Genomic DNA, 26,473 nt, shown 5'->3' with positions numbered 1-26,473 from the left:
AAATGAATCTCGACTGTCATATCTATATTTGAAGATTCATTCCCCAGGGGGGGTCCGGTTTAAATCCCGAGCAGGTTACCCCCATGAAATGCTTCCAAGGGGTCTCCGGGTGGAGATGGATGACGATCCGCTTGGGAGATGCCCAACTTTTAACCGACGACACGCACCTACATAAAAATTACCCTTCTGCTCTATTGTGCTTTCCCGATAGGGATCCAATAAGTTCCTCCTGTGTTGTTAAACCTTCCAACACATCTCCAGGCCCTGATAGTGGCCCACACAGTTGATTTAGTTGTTCTGTGACTTTAGGAGGCTCTACCCATGATTCAGGAGGTGCTTTAAAAGGAAATTTGAATCTAAACCCTGGCTCTGATTTATTAATTTCTTGAAGCACATGATGAAGGGTAACAACACACCAGAGATGCCTTTAGACTTTGATCTATAGAAATTCCTTCAAGCTTGGATAACTCTTGGAACAATATTCCTTAAATCTTTTGTCTTTGCTTCAGGAGTCTTGGTCTATCATCCTCCATTGAAGAAGGGTCACAATTATGTCATGTATCAAGGTTACTGCTATATATCTAATGCTAATTTAGGTTGTCATTGATGTCAATATGATAGTGTTTGTGATGGAAAATTCTTATGACATGTGAGGTTGCCCATTGATGCCCATTGATCATGATACTGCTCATGGAGGACCCAAGGATTGGATACAGACGTAATAGAAACAGTGGAACCAAGGAGGAAAGATATCGGAAGTCATCATAAAAGAGCTATCGGAAGAAGATCTATCAAAGCAGTGTATCAGAAGTCATAGGAGTGAACAGAAGCCATAGGAGCAACAAGCCAAGACAAATCAGATCTATCACATATACCAAGAGTAAGAGCAATATTGGAGGAAGGAATAAACCATGGAAACCTTTTAAAAGTTCACAGCGCATAAACCGGAGGAGTTAACATATCATATCGATGGGTTCTATTATATGCCACCACACAAAACCCCCGATTGTGATTTGATATGCGGACCCGACCGCTCCATTAGAATACATCGTTATGTTATATCGTGTTCGCCTCATCATAACTTTCATATCACAAGTCTTAACAGGATGTCACGGTAAAATGCTGATTGCGATATGTACTACGGACCCAATGGTTCCATCATAATACACATTAATACTATATCGCATCCGCCGTATGAACTTTCATATTGCCGGTCATAAAGGTCACGGTAAAACCTCTGATTGCAATATAATATTGCGGACCCACTGCACCACTATAACATGACTTTATACAATATCGCATCGGCAGTATCGCTAGTTTCTAAGGGATGTCAAACTATTGATTGTGATAATGTTGTGGACCCGACGGATTTATTAACAACTCGTTAAGATCATATCGCATCTGCTCCGTCCGCAGTAGGGGAATCGCTATGTTATGTGCAAACCTCCGAAAATTGTGATTGTGGGATTAAAGGAATAACTCTGATTTTCATGAATGTTGCGATTGTGATTAATGTGATAATGTTGTGGTTGCGATTGCGATTAATGTGGGACCTCCATGTGGGTATAGCCTTGGATGAATATTAAAAAAAGGGCCTCTCCAATAAAATCTTTTAATGTGCAAAGTCATAAGTCGACCTCTCCTCCCAATGAACGTGTCTTTTGGTTATTGGCAAAACTCATATATATACAAGTTGAAACACTTCACTTCAGGCAATGGATTTCGTGCATCTAACACAGAGAAGAAGTAACAGTTCACAACTCGTGAACTTGAAGAAACAAAGAAAGCCAAAGGTCGAGTGGGAAGGAAGAAAGCCAAAGGTCCAACAGTAAAGAAGGAAGTCGAAGGTCGAGAAATTCTGTTGATTGGGTTAATCTTTGAAAGGATCGGACCTGTGATGAATTAGAAGAAGTACAAACCTCAACCTGAAGAACAATTCTTTTTGTGAAGATCTGTTTGACCTCAAACCAACGAAGTAAGATTTCATCAGTCATCAGTTGAAGGGAGCAGTAGACAACACCAGCGTTGAAGTATTTGTGAGTTTGTTCCTTGGAAGTAAGATACTGTGACAATCACTCCTAAAGCAGTTACTGTGACAATAAGAATAGAGGCTTGAAAATAGAGAATTGCTTTTGTGCATACATTGAGGCTTAGCATAGATATCTTGTTGGAAAGCTTCAACAAATCTTGGAAGCATTATTGGAGATCATGATGCCTATTTGAAATCATCATAAGGTAACTTTGCAGACTCTGTCTGGGCAATATGAAGAGTTATGCAGACAGTTTGTCATTGATGTAGCAGTGAAGCTGTAGATAGACAAAATTCAATGAAGAAGATTTTGGGAGCAAAGAATTACTACCAAACATATCTAGACAATATATAGCAAAGGGTCGGAGCCCTTGGGGTTGGTGCCTCAGAATTGTAAGGATTGGTGTCCTTGGAGTTGGTGCTCCTAAATCCAAGGTTGGTGCCTTGACAAGATAAGGTCGGAGCCCTTGGGGTTGGTGCCTCAGAATTGGAAGGATTGGTGTCCCTGGAGTTGATGCTCCTAAATCCAAGGTTGGTGCCTTGACAAAATAGGGTCAGAGCCCTAGAGGTTGGAGCCTCACAAAAGACCAAGTTGGTGCTTGGCAAAAAGTTGGAGCCTGGGGAATTGAAGATCTAAGTCTTCATCAAGGGTTGGAGCTCTATATATTGTACTTGATTCATTATAAAGATTATATTAATAAATACATTTATTCCTATTGCTTATTTTGTGTTTTAAACACAATTGATTTAACTGGTATAAGTAACAATTGAAAAGGAATATTGATTCACCCCCCCTCTCAGTATTTCCAACAATCTAAGTCATTGTTACATAACTTGCCAAGATAACTAGATAATTGCCATGGATTAGATTCAGTTTTGATTCTTCATTGGTTCAGATCTCAATGGATCTTTTTCTTCCATATTGTCTTGGATCACTCACAAACATTCGCAATACTAACAAGTTTCAGAGAATTCTGGGTTTTCTAATATAAGAATTAGCTCAAATAGCAATCTCATCATGAGATGACTCTTATCATAGTTAGATCAAAAACATATCTCACATTATAATCCCAAACAAGCCAAATTTGTATCAAGATCATACCTTAAGAGAGGTGACCACAATCTTGTATCAATCAGCAGTGGAAGCTCGCATCAACCATTAGTGTAGAAGCTCGAATTAACCACGGAAAGCTTCATAAGAACTTGCATCAATCTTTGTCATGTCAAGAAGGTAACTCGTATTATCTTACAGACGTTTTCATGTCATTTCATTAGGAATACTTTGGATTGTAAACGTCAGAAGTGTCTTGAATCACTTGTTAAGACCATTACATATAAGTGTCTTAGATCACTTCAGGTCATTATTTAAGAAAGTTCCGGATTTAGAGGCTACTCAAACCTTCTTATTACGGTCTTCATGAAGGAACTCGCAACAATTCATAACTTGTAACATATTTGTTACTTCTTGCAGACTTCAAATTCTTCTTGTAGTAGCGACTGAAGGAGAGTTGTAACCTTTCTTCCCTTCCAAAATGCCAAAATAAGTAATCTTCAATCTACATTCTTCAACCGACCTTAGCTCTGATACCATGTTGGAAAATCAATGTACTTATATTAGAATTGATTCTTCTAACTTAATAATTACTTGTTTGGTCTTTATTACTTTATTATTTGTTCTTCATCAAGCAATTATCAAACATAAAATACATAAAGATCACAGGAACACAAAGAACACAAGATATAGGCTCCAAGCTAGGGGAAAATCCCTCCAAGGCGAAAACCAACAAAAAATCATTCTCTTCTTATAGAATCAAGTCAAATTGAGACCTCCAAGACCTAAAGACCAAACCTCCTCCATGCACCAAGTCATCTCTCCAAAAACCTTTCTTGATTGAGTCAAAGCTTATCAAATCAAAGATAGTCAAACTTCACAAACTCTGCTCCACCTCAAAGTCTTCATCCTCTATTTCAGGTTTGCAATTTAGTCTAGTAGTATCGACCCTGCAATTCGTCCAGAAACCCTAGATTTCTTGCACGTGTGTGCAAGAACAGAGCAGAAATTCAAATTTTCTTCTTTTTCTAAAGGTTTCTCCTTCTTTCTTCTTCACCCTTTCTTTCTTTTACTCCATTGCAAAGATCGAACTTGTCGATAATATCCAATGAGGACGAGGTCTCCTCTATATATATAGTCATCAAAAGAACAAAAAAGGTGCCTAGCAGAGCCGACTTGTGATGGCAGGGTTGACTTGTGCTTGGAGGACGAAATGACTCTTCTAGACATAACAAAATAAAGTTTCCTTTGTTACAAAGAGTCCAAATGGGACTATAATACATGACAAAAGTTCTTCTTTGACTTAAAAAAAAACCCTAGGAGCATGAAGAAGATGATTTGACCTAGACTTGAGCATGAAGCCCATGTTTCAACAAATAAAAATTATTTTTCTTTACACAAAGTCATGATTACAAATGTCATTATGAAGGCTGAATCTAGTTACATTCTCCAACAATTATTATGTTGACTAATTGGGTTAAAGAAAACTTAGGAAAAGGGAAATAATTGCTTTAGTGATTATGTTTTAATCTCAATCCTTGATATCAAGTGAGGTGAGATCTAATCTCAACCATCAATCAATTTGGAGATTAGGGTTAGGGACATAGCTCAATGTAAAGTTATAAAACCAAGGCTAAGGAGAGGGAGAAGACACACCACACAACAATACAAGATTGAGAAAGCCATCTCAGTGAGGAATGTGATACTCTAGTGTGTCGAGTCCGAGGAAGTTAAGAAGGGCGCATTGGAGATCCAGATCATTGGGGATCAAAGACCAATCTAGGGCCAGATCTGTTGGATCAAATCCAAATCATTGTAACTGATATTTTTTCTCAGTTGGGCCATTATCCAAAGGCAAGAGTCTGTGTAAGTTCTAAATTTTATTAAGAGTTGTTGAATGGGCAAAATCTATATGTGTCATTGTGATTGAGATTGGCTAATGTACTCTTCTTTCATTGTAATCTATTTGCTTCTGCTATACCTGTTAAAAATCTAGTTGTGCTTTCATTCAATAGATCTGTACTCTGCTCAATCAATGAATTGTTTTTTTAATGTGGTTCACGGACACTGAGTGGCCGCTATATCCACAAGAAAATCCAGGTAGATAAACCCGAGGGAATCTACCTATCGGCCTAAACCCAAGGGCGTCGAGAAGATTTGACCCTATGACATCTCGATAGGTGAGGTACTTAGCAACAGGAACTCAACCAACCAAGCTATCCCTTGGGGCTAATCAATGAATTGTCAGGTGTTAAGTTCGCAAAAAAATTAACAAAGTCCCGCCACAAAAGCCAAAAAGAAACTTTTCACATTACTCATGAGAGCCTACCTTATGATCTAGTCGGAGAGTGAATTCTCTTTTGTAGTCCTACTTTGAAAGAACTAAATATACTTCATCTACTTAACTAACATATTTGGCCGTGTTATCCAAATTCTTATGAACAGAAATTTAGACAATTCTAATAATTATTTTGTTGGATAAACTAGAGGTGCGTATATTGTATTACTCGATGAAGACAAGAGGAAAAAAATGACCTAATGTATTTGGCTGTGTTATCCAAATTCATATTAACAGAAATTTAGACAATTCTAACAATGAATTTTGTTGGATAAACTAGAGGTGCATATATTGTATTACTTGACCTATAAAGAAATGATCTATAACAACTTTAACTTAAATCCCCACTTAAGTTGGATTTTTTCACCTGCAAATATTGGGAGAAGAGAATCTATTAAATCTTTCTTGAGATTTATCTCCAGAAAGTGGTCTGAGAATCAAAATCAAATAAAGAGGAAACATATTATAACCCTTTTTGTCTCTTTAAGTTGCCTTCATATGTTTTTTTCATGCTCATTCCAGATCTCATGACAAGTGAATTGCAAAGGCACAAGAGCATTGAAGAGGGGCAATCATACTCTGGATTTGAATTACAAATTCTTAATGTAATGTAGTTAGTATCCCTTTAAGATTCCTTCATACGTCTCTTTATCGAGGAAATGAATAGAGAGCTATCTATGCCTGACCCAAAATATTGTTAATCTCACCAATCATATTGACTGGCCTTCCATCAAACATAGCAGAGAGGCTTGTTTCACAAAGTTTCTTAAGTTCTCTTGTTCTTGAAATCGCAGCCTCCTGCAATTGCCATAAGCATATTATCAATGAAACAAACAGTAAAGATCTTGTATCATAAAAGGAAATTACCAAAATGTTTCCATAATCCAAAATGAAAATATTTTCAAGAGACATCTTCCAGATAGCTACAATTAGTTATCCCATCAACAAAGGTACATCTAAATAATTTAGAAGCAAATGATATGGATAAAGACCAACTAAAGAAGCATCTCATGGAAAACAACCACTATTCAGCATTATTCTACCAGCATAAAGCATACAGGACTTTTCACCTTCCATATAGCAAAAACAAATACAAAGCAACGAAGAAGAGAAATAATCCAGCAGGGTTACTGCATATTATCTTAAAATTGATTTTTCTCATCCAATAAGTCTAAGAAACAAGCCACTACAACCTAAATAGCTTCCAAAACTGTGAACTGCTCGTATATTTTTAAATCTGGGCCCACCATAAATATATGCAAGCTCAGGATTCATCTAATTGGCTACTTGAGAAATTACCATACAAGATAACACTATATTCAACGGCAGCTCAAACACATCATACACTGAGATCACATACTCAAAATCCACATTAATTTTGAATCCTACAAGACACATGTTAGCAAGTATTTTCACATTCTAATTCACCCAAGCAAACTAACCACAATATTTCTGTTTGCTTCATGTCAAAATTAAAACAAATGGCATGCAAGTTTGGCTAACCACATTTTGACATCCCAATTATTAAAATACTAGGTTTCTAAAACAGGTTCTCATACCCATTCGCATTCTTACTCACCCAGTGATTGGAAATCCAAGCAAATGAATCATATCTTCTTTAATCCTCGAATAAAAATAAAAATAAATAAAATAGAACAAGTTTGACCAAACACGTTTTGACATCCCAATTATTAAAAACTAGTTTATTAAACAGGTCGTGATACCCAACACCTTAACTTAGTAGGTTTTGCATTTTCATAATTTGCACCAAATCTGAGTTTATAATGGACATCTAGACTATTCTTAGGCATAATAATAAAGTCACTTTAAGAATTAGTTTAATTTTAGAGTTGTAACAATGACAAACATTTTAGGGTTTATGAATTTCTAAGATTTATGTCATTATTTTGTTATAATGAGATAGATTCTCTTTTCATTTGATATCGAAGAAGTATTTCCCTCTTCCAGGCTCTCTTATGTTCTCGATTCCTTTGTGTTCAGTTTTCATGATATGATATCCAAGCCATGGTGTGGGGAAATTGATGATGGAGCAAGTAAGGGCCTAAGGACTACGCAGAACAATAATGAACTGAGTAAGTGTTTTCGATAGACACCACGAACCCAAAAATACTTTCGAGCAAAGAAATCTAGGATTGATTTTCTTGTTTGAACAAAGTTGTTATTTTTTGGTTTAAAATCAACAAGTTTGTTTTTTGTAAATTGAAAGTCTAGGTTTACGGTAGAGAGTTTTCTTTTTCACAGCACTGAAATTTTCCTTGAAATGCAGCAACTGGAAATTATTATTCTAACTGGTTTATTATTAAGCAGTTTATTTGTTACGGCAAACAATGAATAATTTGCACTGCAATTCTTCACAAATAAAATACGCTGTGGAAATAGAAATGCTGGAAACTGAAAATATAAAGCGCACACAATAATCTTGACAAAATTATTTTGGACAATTGTCCTTGGAAAAAACCAACACAGGAAAACCGATGCAACAGATGAGGGTTTTATTATTATGCAACAGCAAAATTCTAAGTACAATATATGGATGCCCAACTGGCTATCCAATTTGAGAGAAATACTGGCAAAAATTAACAGAGGGAAATTTACCCTCCTCCACCAACAATCTTGGCTCAGTCGGGCCACTCAAACTAGCTAACTCGGACCCCTCTGTGCAGCTTTTGCACAAGCCTTTCACAGTCACTCACACGCTCTACCCGGATCTACCACATATTTGCCTCTGACAAATAGATGTTGCTTTGGGATGAATTCTCCAGCCCTCTGGAAAATTATTTTGACCTTCAGCAACTGAATCCTCCTCCTGCTTAACCAAATCGAACTTCCTTGTTAAGGCTACTACGCAGCCTCCTGGAGAAATAACTCAGCCTCCACTCTTGACTCTCCGAAACTAGAAACTTCCTTCGGAGTCATTGCCTTTGCCCCTCTGTGTCACTTATGGCTTGAACTCTCTTCCTCTGCTCGACCTATGTAGTTGGATAGCTCAATCTGCCAAAAGGAACTCATCCTCGAGTGTGTCTATATCCAACCCCATCAACCTCCTTTTATAATCTCTCATTGGCTCACCAACAACCATGATTAAATCTTCATCAACAGCTAAGATCATCTCTGAGTCAATCTATGTTAGTTTCTAGATAATTTCATCTTTCTCAATTAATTCCCATTCATTAATCGATTTCCCTAAGTTAGACTTAAGGCATTTTTTAATTATTGATCAATTAATTCAATTGAGTTGTCTCTAGATGGAATTTCCATAAATGATTTCTGGGTTATGGAGATCTCATGTGTTTTATCCTCTCCACAGAGTTTGAGACTAAAACATTTGTCCGATGCTACAAAAATCAACAAGCATTCAACCTTTTATGTGTGAAAATTTAACAAATGTAACATGAATTAGTGTTTTCAGCTGCAATATTCATTAATTCAACAATAATTCAATAGATATGAAGATCTAAGCATTTTCCAAAAGATCTGAAATTTTTTTAACAGATCTATGAGTTTGTCAATTATATTTGAAGAATATATGGGCATCTTTTAGAGTTTCTAAACAGATCCAAACCTTTTCAACAGACCATTATTGTTCAATGATGATTTGGTGCAAATTTTATGGAACCTATGCTTAAGACAAACTTATAAATTTCACCTCAAATATTTAGATTTTCCATACATATCCTTTGTAAACTTTCATCCTTATAATTGAATCTAGTGTGAAAATTCCTCAACCGGAATTTCTACTGCAGCAAACTGATGTTACTTCTCCTACTTGTTAATTCATACACGTTATTTGTTGTGTGCTACGATAAATATAGAAGTAAATACTACTGCAGCCTTCACTTTATGAAATTATATGCGGAAACAAGAGACTGAGCAAGAAAGAAAATACAACACAATTGACACCATTATTTTTGGACAAATGTCCCCGGAAAAACCCAATGCGGGAAAACCGGTGCAACAACTTTAAGGGTTTATTATTATAAAATAGTAACAAATTTTGAATACATCTTTGAACACCTCAAGGGTTATTCAATTAGAGAGAGAGAGAAATACTGGCAGAAAGATTTGTGAGATTACCTCACACAATCACCGAGAAAGATCCAGGCTAATGTGTCAACCCCTCTAGGCACTGCGTCACGACTCACCCGTCCAGCTGATCGATTTGTTGCGTGGAGTCACTGCTCTCAGCCTCCCAATCTCACATCCCAACTCCCGACTTCTGAAATGGACTCTGCCCAGCAAAATTTCAGACTCTCTCTCACCCTCTACGCTGCCTCTGTGTGGCCCTGCGTGAGAGCTGATGGATCACTCTTTGCCTCTCTCTGTTAATGATTCTTCAGCTAAGAAAATATCTCTCTCTCTAGATGCTATCCCTGCCCCTCAACTGTAAGAAATCTTCTCGATCGTAACTTCTCACAATAGAAATTCGATCTCTTGATCTCTCGGTGTGTTTTCCAAATGACCCTCAAGCTTCTTCCTTAAATAATCTTCTCATTGATATTCAACGGCCCAGATTAAAAGCTAATCAATGGCTAAGACCATTTTAGCTTGATCCTCGTTTTCTTCTAGAAGTTACACCCACAATTAGATTAATACCCATTAATATTTTTAATTTCCTATGTTTGGACTTAGGGACCCATTTAAAAATATTAATTATTTTAATAAAATTGTTTCTGGGTGGAATTTTCCAAAACACTTTATGGGTTCTTTGGAATACATGTGCCCAAGCCTCCCTGCAAAATGTGAGGCCTAGAGCACATCTGATGCTACCCCAAATCAACACTCCCTCTTAGCGAGGAATGTGCTCTAGCAATATACGTTGTTGCATACTGCTCTGACTCTGAAGCATCGTCCTTTGCACTGTTGATCCAAAATGGATCTTGTATCAAACCTCTAAGTCTAAGTCTTCATATATGTTAACTATCAGAAAACACTATCGCAGAGGAAAACACTAAAGAATGGTGGAAACCCAAGTAAAGCGAAGATTGAAGTAACACTGCACCGGAGCCATCGGATCGGCCAGATCAACAACCTAGATTAAATCGGGATATCACATCAGAGAAAGCCAAGCAGTGTTAACGGGCCTTAGCCTTAAGAAAAATGCGATAGTGATACAAGTGAGACAACGTGAACCATTGATCGAGCGCGCAGATCAACGGTCCAGATCAACTACTAATATCACATCGCATGGAACCAAAGGGAGGACTTAACACATGATGGTAGGCTTAAGCGATATGCGATGGCCACTTTATCGCATCGCAATGAACCAAGGGAGAAGAATCGGGACCCATAACTTAAAGACTCGCAACGAGCGCTTCCATCGTAGCCGTTGGATGGGCAAAAGAGATCAACAACAGATATCGCATCGCAGATTCCTAAAGGGAGGACTTAACACAAGCGGACCTGAAGGAGTTATGAAATAAAACAACGAAGGATTTGAGTTCCGTGGTAAGCAGTATTTTGAACGGGCTTCAGGCGGTAAGCAGTATTGGAGAGGCTCCGCCCGATTCCATACACTGGCCGACACGTAGCACGTCGCAGGAGAGAGAAAACCGCTTTTTCGAGCGGGTAATCTCCGTGCAAGTGGGCCACCTGAAATGGCTGTCAGCCGTTGGATTAGAGATCACGGATCAGACGGTGAAGAAGGCACGAGCTAGTTGGATGCAAACCATCCGATTGAAGGCAGATCAATGGTGGGCTTACGACAGCGATAAAACACGGACCCGAGAGGATTATAGATGCGGCACTATAAAATTTGAAATCCGATATGTTGCGTTTTGTCAGGTTTTCTATGTTTTGGTGTGTTTCCGTTATAAAATCAAAATACAAAGGAATTCTTGTGCCTTAAGCGTTTTGTCTTAACAAGACGTGTCCAATGCCGAAAGAAAGGTGAATGGACAGAAGAGGAAGCCAGAGAGCCCGAAATGGAGGCGAACAAACAACGCCGATAAGCTTAAAAATCCATCCCATAACAGAACAAAGACAAGTCAGAGTTCAGAGACAGAGGGGAGACAGAGAGTCAGAGAAATGCACAGCTACGAACAGTTGATAAGAGGCACTAAGAGAGAGAGTCTGTGCACTCTTTAGACTCAAGGTTTTCAAGTGAAATCCCTGTGTAATATCATTGTTCTTGTGTTATGGCTCTGATTGAGCTCACACTTGTAAACTCTGCTCTGGAAGACACAATATAGAGGTCGACACTGAAAGCTGAACCAGGAGACATAGCCAGGGGGTCTGGTGAACTCCTTCATTATTTGTTGCGTTGATGTGTGTGTCTGTTATGTTTTCTGACTATTAATTGTCTATATTATTCGCAATCTTTTTTATCAGTTGCACTAAATAATATAGGCATTCCTACACACGATACCTTTTCTTCTTGATTTAACATCCATTTTCGGATCAGCTGTTGATGTCTGACATGCTGTCCACCAACCACTGCGTTGTTGTTGCAATTGTACTGTTGTTGACACTGCCACTGTCAACACTGCATCTGTACTACAACTCCCTCTCAAGTGTTGCATCTGTGCTACTTCTAGCATTGCCACTACCAACTGCCATTGCACTGCAAACTGTTGCTTCTACTCCATCAACAATGGAAAAACATCCAAAATTATTGAACTAACTGTGTTCAGTATGATACCATGTGATTGTTGGAGCCCGACTGTTGCTAGTCTCTGCACTGACCCTCTGAATCTACTACGTTGTTGTTGACCTCTGCTCTATGCCATCTACATTGCTTCCAACTCTGCTCTGCACTGCTCAGACTCTGGCGCTCCTAGCCACTACAACTGTCACTCCGACACTCCTTGGCACCAACTAACACTAGTCCATCCTCCTACCACAAAACTGGGCTCTCGTAGCAAGGTATTGATCCAAGAGGTGGACTCCTCAAGGATCCTGCCCATCTATAGCTCTTTCGAACTACATCTCTAAATCATCCCACCTCCCTCCTGGAGGTATCACAGCTGTCATGGCGAACTCCTCTTCGATCTTTGCGGGCACAGCCTTCGGATCGTGTTCTCATCCTTTGTCCTTCTTCTTGAGAGGACACTGAGTAACGTAGTGACCCATCTCACCACACCTGAAACACTTGATCTTCGAGACATCTTTCTTACGTCTTCGTTGCTCCTGTTGTCCCTTCGATGCAAGGGTTGCATTATCCTCCTCCTCCTTGGGCTTCGACCCACTGCTACTGCTTCCGTCAAGTTTAACCTTGACTAAGTCTCTCCTCAACTCCTCTTGTTTTAGAGTTGCCCACATCTCATCCCAATTCGGCAATGTTTCTTTGCCCAAGATACTCTGGACAAAGACTTGCCACTCATCTGAGACAGAATTGAGGGCCAGTCTAACCAACTTTGATTTTTGAGGTGTATGCCCCGCAACAGACAATTCATCACAGGTCTCCTTAAGCTTTGTGAGGAATGGATCCACACGCTCCCCCTTCTGCATCTGAGCAGATCTCAGATTCTGCTCCAAGTACATCTTTCGCTGCTTAGAAGATCCTTGATACAGCGTTGCCAAGGCATCCCACATCTCCTTAGCAGTCCCTCTGCTAGCAACGTGACAAACCACGTGATCCTTTACTCCATCTAGGATCATCCTCTTGGCCTTTGCCATTTCTGCACGGTACTTCTTCAGCGGATCTAGATCTACAGGCACAGCCACCACGATGTCGACATATGTCTGAGGGCATGCTCATCTAGAAGGAATGGCATTCTAGCCTTCTAGATGGCATAGTTCGATGCTCCGTCCAACTTGTCCTGATCCCTCAAGCCACTGGTTTCCATTTTTGCCAAAAATAGAAAGTTGAATGACCTCCTCTCTCCTCTGTGTTGTTGCTGGGCTAGGCTACGCACTCTCTGCTGGACCTAGAAAAATTGTTGCCCCTTGTTGTTGCTCAGCTCTAGAGAATTCGAATTCCTTGGCTAGGAATTCTCTTAGGACGAAATCCCCTCAACCGTGGTTCTCCTCTTTCCTCTTTGACACTTTGACTGCACTGCTCCCTCTTCCCCAGTAAAAATTCGATCTAGAAGCCCTTCTCTTCGTCGACTCTCTCGAAGAGAGACTACCTCGAAATTCCAACCCTCTGACTAAGAATTGTGCAAACCCTCTGGGGTTTCAAACTGCTGCCTCTTGCACCTTTTCGATTTCCCTCTTCTGCTCAGCGTTGGATCTATCGGCTCTACTCTTCTTGCTTCACCTGCAGCTCTGATACCATGTGAAAATTCCTCAACCAGAATTCCTACTGCATCAAATTGATGTTACTTCTCCTACTTGTTAATTCATACAAGTTATTTATTGTGTGCTACGGTAAATATCAAAGTAAATACTACTACATCCTTCACTTAATTAAATTATATGAGGAAACAAGAGACTGAGCAAGAAAGAAAATACAACACAATTGACATCGTTATTTTTGGACAAATGTCCCTGGAAAACCCAAATGCAGAAAACCAGTGCAACAACTCAGAGGGTTTATTATTATTAAGCAGTAGCAAATTCTGAATACATCTTTGAATACCTCAAGGGTTATTCAATTACAGAGAGAGAAATACTGGCAAAAGGATTAGTGAGATTACCTCACACAATCACTAAGAAAAATCTTGGTTAATCCGGACACTAGATGAGGTGCCTCTGGTAGGTTCTACGTTGCCTCTACACAGTCCTCACACAGTCCCTACGTCAACCCCTCTAGGCACTGCGTCACCCGGCCAGCTGATCGACTTGCTGCAAGGAGTCACTGCTCTCAGCCTCTCGGTTTCACACCCCAGCTCTTGGCTTCTGAAACTGACCTTTCCTAGCAAATTTCAGACTCTCTCTCACCCCCTGCTCTGCCTCTGCATGGCCCTGCATCAACCTCTGCCTGAGAGTTGCTGGATCATTCTTTGCCTCTCTCTACTGATGATTTTCCAACTGTGAAAATCTCTCTCCGGATGTTATCCATGCCCCTCAACTGCAAGAAATCTCCTTGATTACAACTTCCTCCAGAGAACTTCTCACAGTAGAAATTCGATCTCTTGATCTCTCCGTGTGTTTTCCAAATGACCCTCAAGCTTCCTTAAATAATCTTCTCGTTGACATTCAATAACCTAGATTAAAAGTTAATCAATGGCTAAGATCATTTTATCTTGATCCTCGTTTTCTCCTAAAAGTTACACCCACAATTAGATTAATACCCATTGATATTTTTAATTTCTTAAGTTAAGGCTTAGGGACCCATTAAAAAATATTAATTATTTTAATAAAATTGTTTATGGGTGGAATTTCCCAAAACGCTTTCTGAGTTCTTTGGAATACATGTGCCCAAACCTCCCAGCAAAATTTGAGGCCTAGAGCACATCCGATGCTACCCCAAATCAACATCTTGAATATCAATTATTACAATGTAGATTTCATTTCTATCCAACCAAAATACAAAGGGCAGCCCGATTCATTTTGTAGCTTTGGAAGCTCTTCTACATAGATTTGGTGTATTAGCATGTAGAAGATATTTGAGTGTCTCTTTAGGTGCTTGCTCGATGAAGTAAGTGATATCATGATTTCTTTCATAAGGCTAACTTAGGAAAAGTACAATAATTAATCTAATTAATTGTTGTGGACTATTAGGCCAAAGTTCTAAGGATAAATAATAAAATTATTTAAATGACTTTGATATAATCTCAACCATTGATCTCACGTGAAGCTTAGGATTTAATCCTAGTCATTGATCACTTAGGAGATTAGAGTAAGGAATTTTGGCTTAATGAAATTATAAAATAAGTCTAAGGGAGAGGTGAAGACACACAATTGTGGAGGAAACACTTTTCTTTAGAGCAAGAGGCTCAACTAGACTGAAGAGAAGTGTGCTGAATTGAAAAGTATAACTAGGTTCGGTCTTCATAATTATCATTATACTTGTATCATTATGTATTGTATGTAAAAAGCAAAAAGAAAAAGTTTTTTTATTATTGTTATTAGTTAAGCATGTTCTTCATGCTTCTAGGATTTATTGAGTCAAAGAGTCAAAGTCCTATTTGGGCTTCTTGTAAAGAAAAAGGAAAAAGGATTTACAAAAATGTAATTTGGGTCAATTCACCTCAAGAAGCCAAGTCGTCCCTCCTGGATGACAAGTCAACCCACTCATAAGATGTGTCTTTTTGCATGTTAGAATTGGCATATGTCCTCCACCAAAAGTGCAAGCAAGTTTCAATGTTTTTTGTGATGTGTTCTAAGGCAAAATATGCAAAGTTCATAGGCTATATTTATGTGAAGATTTGTGAGTTCCTAAGCCAGAAAATTTGAGTTATATGTCTGAAATAAGTGTGAATGGTTTCTAGGGATATATGTCTAAAACAAGTGTGAATTCTCTGTGGAAAATAATCTGAGATGAATGTGAGTTCCTTGTGGCAGAAGACTTGAGATAAAAAGGGAATTTCCTGTGGCATAGAAGCTGTGATTGATGCGAGTTATTGTGACCAAGGCTGATGCTATCTCCCATGATTGAGATTGATGGATTGTACCATGATGATGCACAATTTGGAGGGCTTGACTTGGCATCTTGGAGGTTGGATTCTTGCATTAGTCTTGGGTCTTCAATTTCTCACTTTGACCTAATTCTATAAGAAGAGAAGTTGGTTGGGTTTCCCCCTTGTGGGAATTTTTCCCTAGCTTGGAGCCTATATCATTGTGTTCTTTGTCTCTTGGCATCTTCATGTTTTGTATTTCCGGTATTTGCTGGATGAAAGAAGATAATATAAAGATTTAATAAAGAAGCGAACAAATTCACAAGTAATTACCATGATAGAGAAATCAACCCTAATACATAAGCATACATGCTATCAGAGTTAAGGTTAATGAATGGCAGTTTGAGGATCACATTTTGTTGGCATTCCTAAAGATTCACTCCTCATCGTTGTAGCAGCGACTCCCTTTAAAGATCTTTATCATGTCTAAGAACCGAGGTCTGCATCTCCCAATCAAAAGGGTCCAAAACTTACACTCTCTGTTGGGAATCCGAGGTCAAAAAGAAGGGATGTCATATGCACTCGCTCTAGTATGAAAAGGACAAAACTTTGTAAACAATAATATGCAAAAAGACTCTGTGGTAACCCTAGATCTGAACCTGTGGTATTAGAATAATGCTATTTTAGTGTTTAGTGCTCATTTATGTATTTTATTCGGATAAGATCGTCTGTGATCTTATTAGCAGTTTCTTATTAAAAACTTGCTATTTCTATTTCTTAGTAGAAACTTGTTGTTTTTGTAAATACATTTGTATTATTTATTGAGCTTCATTGCTCATTGTAAATCAATTCAATTCATTCATTGATTATGGTATCAGGGATCGAGTATTTTTTTCGAAATAAATTTTCATTGTTTGAAAAATTCTGTGCTTCATTTTGAAATTGCTCTCTAGGAGTCTGAAAAAAAAAATAATAATAATAATAAAATAAAATAAATAAATAAATAACATATAACAAAATTAAATTAAATTAAAATTAAAATTAAAAATTAAAATTAAAATAAAATAAAAATTATAAAAAATAAAAATAAAAAATAAAAGAAAAAAGAAAAAAGAAAATAAAAAAATAAAAAAAAAAATTATTGATTATGGTATCAGAGATCGGGTATTTTTTTCGAAATAATTTTTCACTGTTTGAAAATTTTCGTGCTTCATTTCGAAATTGCTCTCTAGGACTCCGAAAAAAAAATTAAAATATAAAGAAAAAATAAAAATTTGGGCTGATGCGGAGGCGGACTTAGAGCGATTCTTCGTTTTTGTCCTACTAATTGCTTGTTCTGGTGCCAACCTACAGAAAATCTGGAAAACTTTATTTTTACGCTCATTTTGCTCCGCATTTTGGCATCGTCGGAGCCTACATAAGGGCACTTTGAAAAATCCTTTGTTTTCGACGAGTTTCGTCTGCGTTTTTTTTTTGGGGTCAAAATTTACTATGAAATCACAGTTCGATTGTGACATTTGTGCCAGTTTTGTCCCTGTTTGACGCTCGACTTAAACGTTCGCCTGCAAAGATTTCTCTCCCTATGAAATATTTTTCGATTTGATTGCATCGTGTTTGTTGTTCTAGTTTGAGATCAGGCTAGGTTTGATGTGAAATTCGTCGAATTGGGGTCAAATTGATTCGAAAAAAAAGCTTTGAAATTCGGTAAATTTCGATTTTCAAGCAACAAATGTGTGGAACGCGGTGACACAGAGATTCCCACCTTAGCTAGTCTCATTTTCGGTGGAGCTGATCCCACTCTACCTTGACATCTCTTGTTTTGTTCTAATGGTTTATTAGGTTATCAATCCATCTAGGAATATCCATACGCAGCGAATCTCCTCTGTGAATTTTAGTGGGCTGGTCATCACAATTTCTGGTTGAGGAAGTCTTAAGGCAGCGGAAGGATATCGAGACCCAGTCTGCAGTACATCAACGAGGCGTTTGGGTTTTGTTTGGAGGCCCTAGGGCCGGAATTTCTATGTGGTTTCGTATTGGTCAACGCATTCTGCTCAGTTGCCGCAGAAGTCTCTTGTGGTATGTTTGGACAATCCAAGCTTGAGAAAAAGGGTTCTGACGCAAAACTCTCTGTCCACAGTGTAACTAAGCTCAAAGTTGTTGGGTGAAGGAAAGGAGGGCTGCAGGTAATTCTCTCTAAGGCACCGAAGCCTAGTAAAAGACAGTAAGGCCTTTCCTAATTCAAAATGGAGATTTGCTGAAGGAATTAGGGCACTTCTACATCTGTCAGATCAGCATTAGCGGATCGCCTTCTTTATCTGTCAGATTTTGTCCGGATCAGCCGACTTCTGTATTGAAATCCGTGCTGGACTCCTTTGTTGTTTTTTGTGTCTTTGGAAACGTGCAGATGGCCTCGCTAACCAACCTGATGTTGGAAGGAAGTCAGCGCTTTAGTGGCACCAATTATAACATCTGGAAACAGAGAATGTTGACCATTTTTGAATATAGGCGTCTTGACCAGCTCGTTTTGGGCAAAGAGCTCAATCCCGATACACCTGGTGCAGATCAAGATAAGTTTGCTGTTATGCTTCTCAAACTCTCTGTGATTGATGATCAGTTACCACAGATTCCTTCCGGCAAGACAGCTGCTGAAATCTGGCAACATTTGAAGGAATTGCACGAGACATTCGACAAGAGCAGAGCTTTCTTTCTAAAGAATCAGTTGTTCTCCATCATGATGGACGAACGTATGTCTTTACAGGAACATCTTAACAAGATTAAAGACATTCGAGATCAACTCGAAGCCATTGGTCGGACCATGGAGGAAGAAGATATGGTAGTCATCACTCTGAAAAGTCTACCAAAACCTTATGAGCACTTCAAAGAAAAACTCAACATTACCTCCACTAATGTTGATCTGAAGTTTCCGGAGTTATGCACCAAACTCCTGCAGCAGGATCGATGGAAACAGTAGTTTGGTAGTGGTGCTTCATCAGCCTCCTTAGAAAATGCTTTTGCTGCCAAATATCAGTCCTTTCAGCAGAAAGGTTCTTCTCAGCCTTCTGATCCTGCTAAAAAGAAAAATGTGCAGTGTAATTACTATCACAAGTTCGGCCACATGAAGAAAGATTGCCGACAGAGGATTGCTTCTAAACAAAAGAAGCAGGGAGGGTCTCATCAGAAAGCGAATGTTGCAGAACATCCTGAGCAGAAGGAATCTTCCTTTTATGCCTTTATGGCTAAGAGGTCCTCAGATCATGCCCCATCTTCTGCCTGGTACATTGACTCTGGTGCATCACGTCATTTCTCTCACAGGCGTGACTGGTTTACTGACTTCTCATCTTTCAGTGATTCTGTGGTATTCGGTGGAGGTGAGGAGTACACAATGGTTGGCAGAGGTACAGTTCAGATCCAGTCTGATGGGCGCACACTCATCTTCCTGAATGTGTACTATGTTCCTGGTATGGAACTTAATCTGCTGTCTGTTAGCCAGATTATGAGGAACTCTCCTCAGCTCGATGTGGTGTTCAGTGCGCACAAGTGCTCCATTATTGACAGGGAAACCCGTCTTATGGTTTCTGTTGGCCTAGAGGATCACGGCCTATACAAGCTTCTTGACACTGGTGATTCTCCAGAAGTGGCTCTAGCAGCTCGTGTTTCTCCCATCAGCACTTTGTGGCATCAGCGATATGGGCATCTAAACATTTAGTATCTCTCTCAGCTATCTCGGGAGGGACTTGTATCAGGGTTACCTGATATTCAAACTCAGCATTTGGGAGTGTGCGGCACCTTTCAAGATGGCAAGCAACATCGGTCTTCATTCAAGGATGGAGAATCTTGGCGCACATCTAAGGTACTCCAATTAATTCATGCTGATATTTGTGGTCCTATGAATACATCTTTAGTTACTGGTTGCAAATATTTTTTGCTTATTGTAGATGATTTCAGTAGAAAGATGTGGGTGTACTTTCTAAAACATAAATCTGATGTATTTAGTATCTTTCAGAAGTTTAAGTCCTTAGTTGAAAAAGAGTCTTGTTGTAATATCATAACTCTTAGGACAGATAACAGGGGGAATTTTGTTCTTCTGCTTTCTCCAACTTCTGTGATACCCATGGCATCAAACACCAGTTAACTACACCCTACACTCCTCAGCAGAATAGTGTTGTCAAACGTCGCAACCGTATGGTTGTTGAAATGGCTCGTTCCATGTTACAACACAGGAGTGTTCCGAACAAATTTTGGGCTAAAGCAGTGTTTATTGTTGTCTATCTTCTTAATTGATCACCTACTCAGGTTGTTAAGGGGAAGACTCCATAAGAGATTTGGTTTGGCCGTAAGCCTAAGATCAGTCAACTCAAAGTGTTTGGCTCGGTTGCATATGTTTGGATTCCAGTTGCTAAGCGCTCTAAGTTGGATTCCAAAAGCCAGAAACTCATGATGACAGGGTACAGTGATCACCACAAGGCCTAAGGGTATACCTAAGTGGGAACAGGCTATGGAAGTTGAATTCCAGAGTCTTCAGAAGAATCACACTTGGACCCTTTCTGATCTTCCTGCAGGGAAGAAGCCCATTAGCTGCAAATGGGCGTATAAAGTGAAATACAAAGCTGACGGAACCCTAGACAAGTGTAAGGCTTGCCTTGTTGCTCGAGGGTTCTCACAGAAGGAAGTCATAGACTATGAGGAGACCTTTGCTCCTACAGCCAAGATGAGTACCATACGGCTCATCCTTGCCTTAGCAACTAAGTTCAGTTGGAAAGTCCATCAGATGGATGTAAAGAGTGCTTTTCTAAATGGTGACTTACAGGAAGAAGTCTACATGACGCAACCTCCAGGATTCAAGGTTGTCGGTCAAGAACAGAAAGTATGTAGATTAGTCAAAGCACTCTATGGTCTGAAACAAGCCCCTCGGGCTTGGTACATGAAAATTGATAAGTACCTAACAGATCATGGCTTTCAACGGAGTTCATCTGATGCAAACCTGTATATCAAGCATACTGGTGATGATATTCTGTTTGTGGTTGTCTATGTGGATGACCTTATCATTATTGGCAGTTCAGCACATTTGATCCATGGGATCAAATAGGATTTATGCAGCACTTTTGATATCACAGATTTGGGACTTCTTCATTACTGTTTGGGGGTTGAAGTCTGGCAAATTGAGAACAACATCTTTCTCTCTCGGTCCAAGTATGCCAGAAGTCTTCTGGATAGTTCAAAATGTAGGATTGCAAACCTGACACGACTCCTATGGAACCAGGGCTCAAACTTTCAGCTCAGTCATCCTCACCACTTGTGGATGAATCTTTATTCAGGCAATTAGTGGGCAGCCTCATCTACCTTACTGCCACTAGACCTGATATCAGTTTTGAAGTGAGCTACATTTCATGCTTGATGACAGCTCCTAAGGCTGATCATTAGATAGCAACGAAGCGTGTGCTACGTTATGTGAGTGGCACTCCTGATTATGGACTTCTATAGACTCGGAGTTTGGATCCTACACTCAATGGTTACACAGATTCCGACTGGGCAGGTTCGGTTGATGACCGTAAATCTACAGTTGGGTATGTGTTTAGTCTGGGATCCGGTGCTGTCACATGGACTAGTAAGAAGCAGCAAGCAGTGGCTCTCTCCTCGACAGAAGCAGAGTATCGGGGAGCAGTTAAGGCATCTTGTGAGGCAGTTTGACTTCGACGTATGCTTGCGAATATACATGTTTCCCATGCAGGTCCTACTCCCTTGTTCTTTGATAATCAGGGAGTGCTCAAACTCGCCAAGAATCCAGTCTTCCATGAACGAACAAAGCATGTGGAAACCCATTGTCACTACATTCGACAACTTGTTGAAGACGGATCCATTCAGTTGTTGTATGTTCCCACAACGGAGCAGCCAGCAGACATCTTCACCAAGCCCCTTGGTCCTGATAAGTTTGTAAAATTCAGAGGGTCTATAGGTGTTGTAAATAGATTGAGCATTAAGGGAGGGTATTAGAATAATGTTATTTTAGTGTTTAATGCTCATTTATGTATTTTATTCGGATAAGATCGTCTGTGATCTTATTAGCAGTTTCTTATTAGAAACTTCTTGTTTCTATTTCTTAGTAGAAACTTGTTGTTTTTGTAAATACATTTGTATTATTTATTGAGCTTCATTGCTCATTGTAAATCAATTCAATTCATTGATTGATTATGTGGAAGCCTACTTCTGAAAGATCCGAACCTAAGCAGAGACAGTTGTGACAAAGATTGGTATTCTTCCAAAGTACTTTTTCTTCTTGCTAATCGTTTGTAAAAGGCTTACACTATATTCAAGACATTCGAGCTTTCAGGCTACTCACAAAACAAATGTCAATGGCATCTTCTATCGATATGATTCTAGCTCCTAAGATTCATATCTCTTCATGATAAAAGGTACAGAATAAGTACTGTGACAGTGTCTCCATGTAATACGAACCAGTAATGTATCTGTGAGTCGTGACTGAACAAGAACATAACATGCAAGGATCCTAGCATACTATTCTTCTACAAATCAAGATCTATGAAGCAACCCAATATAAGAAGACAAACACCTGAGTCTCACTGTGACATTACATGACATCTCACTGTGACATTATAACCTACGATCTTTTGTGGCACTATATACAAATTCTGAAGTTGTTTACGCAAGGGACAAAAGGGACAGAAAATCGGTAGTACATTCTTGTGAACTATTATGTATAGTGACTGAAAATCGGAAGTAATTCTCTGCAGGAAGCACTTCTCTAAGGCACTGTATACGAGGACCTGAAGAATAGTATAGTGACATCACAGTGTGATCCTTCATTGATGCAAAGTCCTGAACTACAAAGACCATAGAAGTTGTAATCTTGAAAACTACTAAAAAATATCTCTGAGGCAGCTATACCATACAGAGAAATTGCAGAGTTTGTTATATTGTTGGACAACAGTTTGGGATATGTATAAAGGCTTGATGCACCTCAAGAATCAAAAGAAATCTTGCAGAAGATAAAAGACCTATGGCACTTCTGAAGACCGAGACTGAAAGAACTGTATGCATAGCATCCATAAGATGTCTTCCTAGATATCCAAACTCAAATCTATGAACTATAATATCAAATTTGATTTCTGAGACATCATGCATATTGAAAATGTTTGTCCCAAATTACAATCTCTTAAAGTAGATACAAGAGAAGATGCATCTTAGCTAGACATACAAATAAAAAAAGCGTGTCCCATGAATCCAGGAAGCAATACCAAGTTCTACCTTATCACAACCAATGCCAAGCAATCAAAGTACATCTAAACATGGGAAAGCCAAATGAGGTAAAGTCAGGTATAATCACCTGCTTGGGCCACAATGAAGATAATGAACTCCGAAGTTCCATTCGTCTCTTCGACACTTCCTGCATACTCTCCAATAGTTTCACTTCATATTGCTTCTTCTGATTCAATGAAGATTCCAATCTATCCAAAAATCTGAAATTTAAAACAGATGAGTGTATCAATATCCAATCAGCAAAACAATTTGTGCTTACAAAATCCATTTTAATACACTAAAGAAATTTAAGATTTGAAGTGTAGGGAATTCATCAGTGATGTATTTGTGAGATGGCTAGCAATGGAAGCATTCACTGCTAGTATACGAGGAATTGATATATTGTGATGGTCGGAAACATAAAATAAAATGGCCTAGGAGATTATTTCTTGCAATGATCAATCCATAGATTAAATTCTGAATCCTCTTCAACTAAGAACTTTCTTCAAACTGTAGCATTTCACTCACAAAACAAAAACACAATTAAAAAATAATCTTGGAGACACTCCAACTTAGCCAGTTTCTCACGAAACGGATAAAGAACTTGAATATAGAACAAGACATTAAATCATGGCAGTAACAATGCAAGGTGAATTGAATGGTGCATCAAGCAACTCATAGGCCAACAAAAAAAGAATAATATTTGGAAGCCTTCGCCAGGAATGTAGACAAAGAGGGAGGCCCTGGAAACAGACAAGAAGCTACATTAATGTCCACGTGGGACCAAAATCAGTCAATTAAACTGGAAAAGAAATAAGGTAAAAGGTAGTTTAGGAGTGCTTAAGCCATCTCAAAAGCAACCAGCAAAACCAAAGTAATCAGGAAAGGATATCTCCATGAAGGATACAATCATATCCCAAAACAACAGCCGGAAAACCCTAGGCAGAACTTCAAGCTATATGGTTCCAACTTCCAAATGATCTAATAAACATAAATCCCCCCCCCCACTCTACAACTAGAGCACACATATGCATGCCTAGGGGTGTCATCTAGGGGGAAATTGGTGGGCATTGGATCCCATTCTGCAATCCTGAGGGATTTCTTAGTATATATTGAACGTGTGAACGTGTACAAGGGAAGTGCTTATGGTCTCTCTGATCAGATCAGAAAATGTAAAGTAACAAGGAAAAGTTATCCAAAGGTGTAAAGTAGTAAGGTCCAAAATTACGGGTGACAAACCCCATGCAAAGCTGAATATCTAACATCCCACAACAATGTACGATTCTTTTTCAGCTTCATATCTATAAGATTTTCGAGTCATGTTGTTATGAATATAATATATATAAAAATAACGTAAATATAAATAATAATAAACAATCATAATAATGATTAATTAGTGATTAGTATAGAAAAGGCATGTCTCTAAGGACATGACCATTCATGAAGGAGCACCTGCCTAGGTATATAAGCAGGCCCTCATTTGTAACAATCTCATCATCATATTCTCATTCATATATATATATATTTGGTATAAAATCGTGTTCTCCGATCTCGACCTTTGGCTATTAAGTCTTCGTCAACCTTGTTGTCGTCGCAATTGAAGCATTTTGCTACACAAAGTTTTGGAGTTTCTCCATTCTCCCCTTAGGCCTTTGGCCATTTAAAAAAGAATATATTAGAAAAAAAGAAAAAAAAAATAGTATATATATATATGGGAATTAAAAAGAAGGGTTAAAAAATGTCTCATTATAAAAAAGGAGAGTATGTATAAAAAAAATATATATATATATATATATATCTATATATAAAATAAAAAGAATATATTATTTTTTTTTTAAATTAGAAAGACGCTTATATAAAAAATAAAAAAGCCACCAAAAAAGGAATGTAGTCGTAGCCCCGCCCCCGCCACACAAACAGGCACCATGCTACACTCAGTACTATTTTGTCGCCATTATATTTGTCATCGAACAACTCCACCCCCATCACCTCCTCCGATAAGCCACCACCATTGCCACTCGATTTCTCCAGAAGCTGCAAATCTCTTCCACAAGTCAATGTTGTCGTAACCCTGTTTTGCAGTTGTTGTTATTGTCAAACTAAATCCACCTTGGTTGTCTATCGTATTGTATCACCAACATCCACCGATGTCGTCCATCTCTGCGCTTTGGATCAAGCAGTTTAGCACGTTGTACTATGTGTGCTTGGGGTCATCTATTTACATCAAATGGTTTGTACTGATACATACAGTCACACCCATTGAAACCCAGTCCAGATCTTAATTTAAAATCAAAACCCTTGAGATAGGGTAACACCATACAATCACTACTTAAGGAAGGAGAACACTCCACAAGCCATATGCTTGTTCATACAATATTCCTTCACATCTCTCCATGGGAGACTCTAGCCTCTATATAGGCCTCATACATACAATACCATGGGTCATTACCATGGTTCTCTCAATACCATATATCTAATACAATAGGCTTATTACATTATTGCTAACTATTTGTGGTCCCTTACATGATGCGGGTTAGCCACTTTATTTATTAACTATAGCCCATCCCATTATTACATTATTTCCTTGGGTACCTCCCTTTGTACCCCATACTATCCCCCTAGGTATACTACATTCCACCCCCGTAAAACATGTTTCGTCCCAAAAACATAAGAAGAACACAAATAATAAGATTTATTCAAAAGAGTAGTCCACTGGTACCATGCACGTGCATCTAGCCATCCCAGAGACGGGTGATTACTCGATCTAGCTGGTGCTTCGCTCGCATGAGATGCGAGTTTATCCTGGCGGTTCCTCTGTGTTGATGTGTTGTTGGTGGATTGTCGCACTTCTTTATCTGTCATGCAAGGTTTGTTGTTTTTGTTGTTGATTCGTTGCCATCTTGTTGGTTGTTTTCTTGCTGGGTGATGTGGGTGGTGATATGCTAAAGTTTTAACCAATGGTGTATCTTGCTTTAGTTCACCACCTAATTGAGCATGATTGGTATCTAGTACATGTTGTGGTGCCTACTATTGTTTCTTATCTTCCAGTATTACTTCAACCACGGATTCCTCATCTGATGTGTTAGTCCCTGGAACATCTTTTGCATGAGCCTCCTTGGACTCTCTCTGTTTATTGACGAAAATATCCTATAATGTAATTTTCTTCTTTTTATACTAGAGCTTCAAAAATTTCTTCTACACATTAATATTGATAGTACCAACAGATTCCATCCAAGGGTATCCCAAAACAACATCCACATTAGCCATATCTGAAGAATAAAAATCAGAATGCAATACATACTTGTCCATAGAAATCTTCAAATCTTTATAAACTTGCACCT

General features: G+C 38.7%; 1 protein-coding gene across 1 annotated transcript in view; it reads right to left on the bottom strand.

Annotated features, from left to right (window-relative positions):
- Positions 1–5,861: 5,861 nt before the first annotated feature.
- Positions 5,862–26,473, bottom strand: part of LOC149152435 (CDK5RAP3 protein homolog) — a 275,534-nt gene continuing 254,922 nt past the window's right edge. The window contains exons 9-10 of the mRNA XM_089439307.1: positions 23,221–23,353; positions 5,862–6,216 (exon numbers count right to left, since the gene is read on the bottom strand). Of these exons, the coding sequence (XP_089295433.1) occupies positions 6,094–6,216; positions 23,221–23,353 (256 nt within the window). The 3' untranslated portion in view covers positions 5,862–6,093. The remainder of the gene's footprint in view (positions 6,217–23,220; positions 23,354–26,473) is intronic.

Source organism: Pinus tabuliformis, chromosome 9, assembly GCF_031772625.1.
Source record: "Pinus tabuliformis cultivar Carrire ecotype Pingquan chromosome 9, CPIR1, whole genome shotgun sequence".
NCBI lineage: Eukaryota > Viridiplantae > Streptophyta > Pinopsida > Pinales > Pinaceae > Pinus > Pinus tabuliformis.
This window is presented reverse-complemented; position numbering and strand designations above follow the sequence as displayed.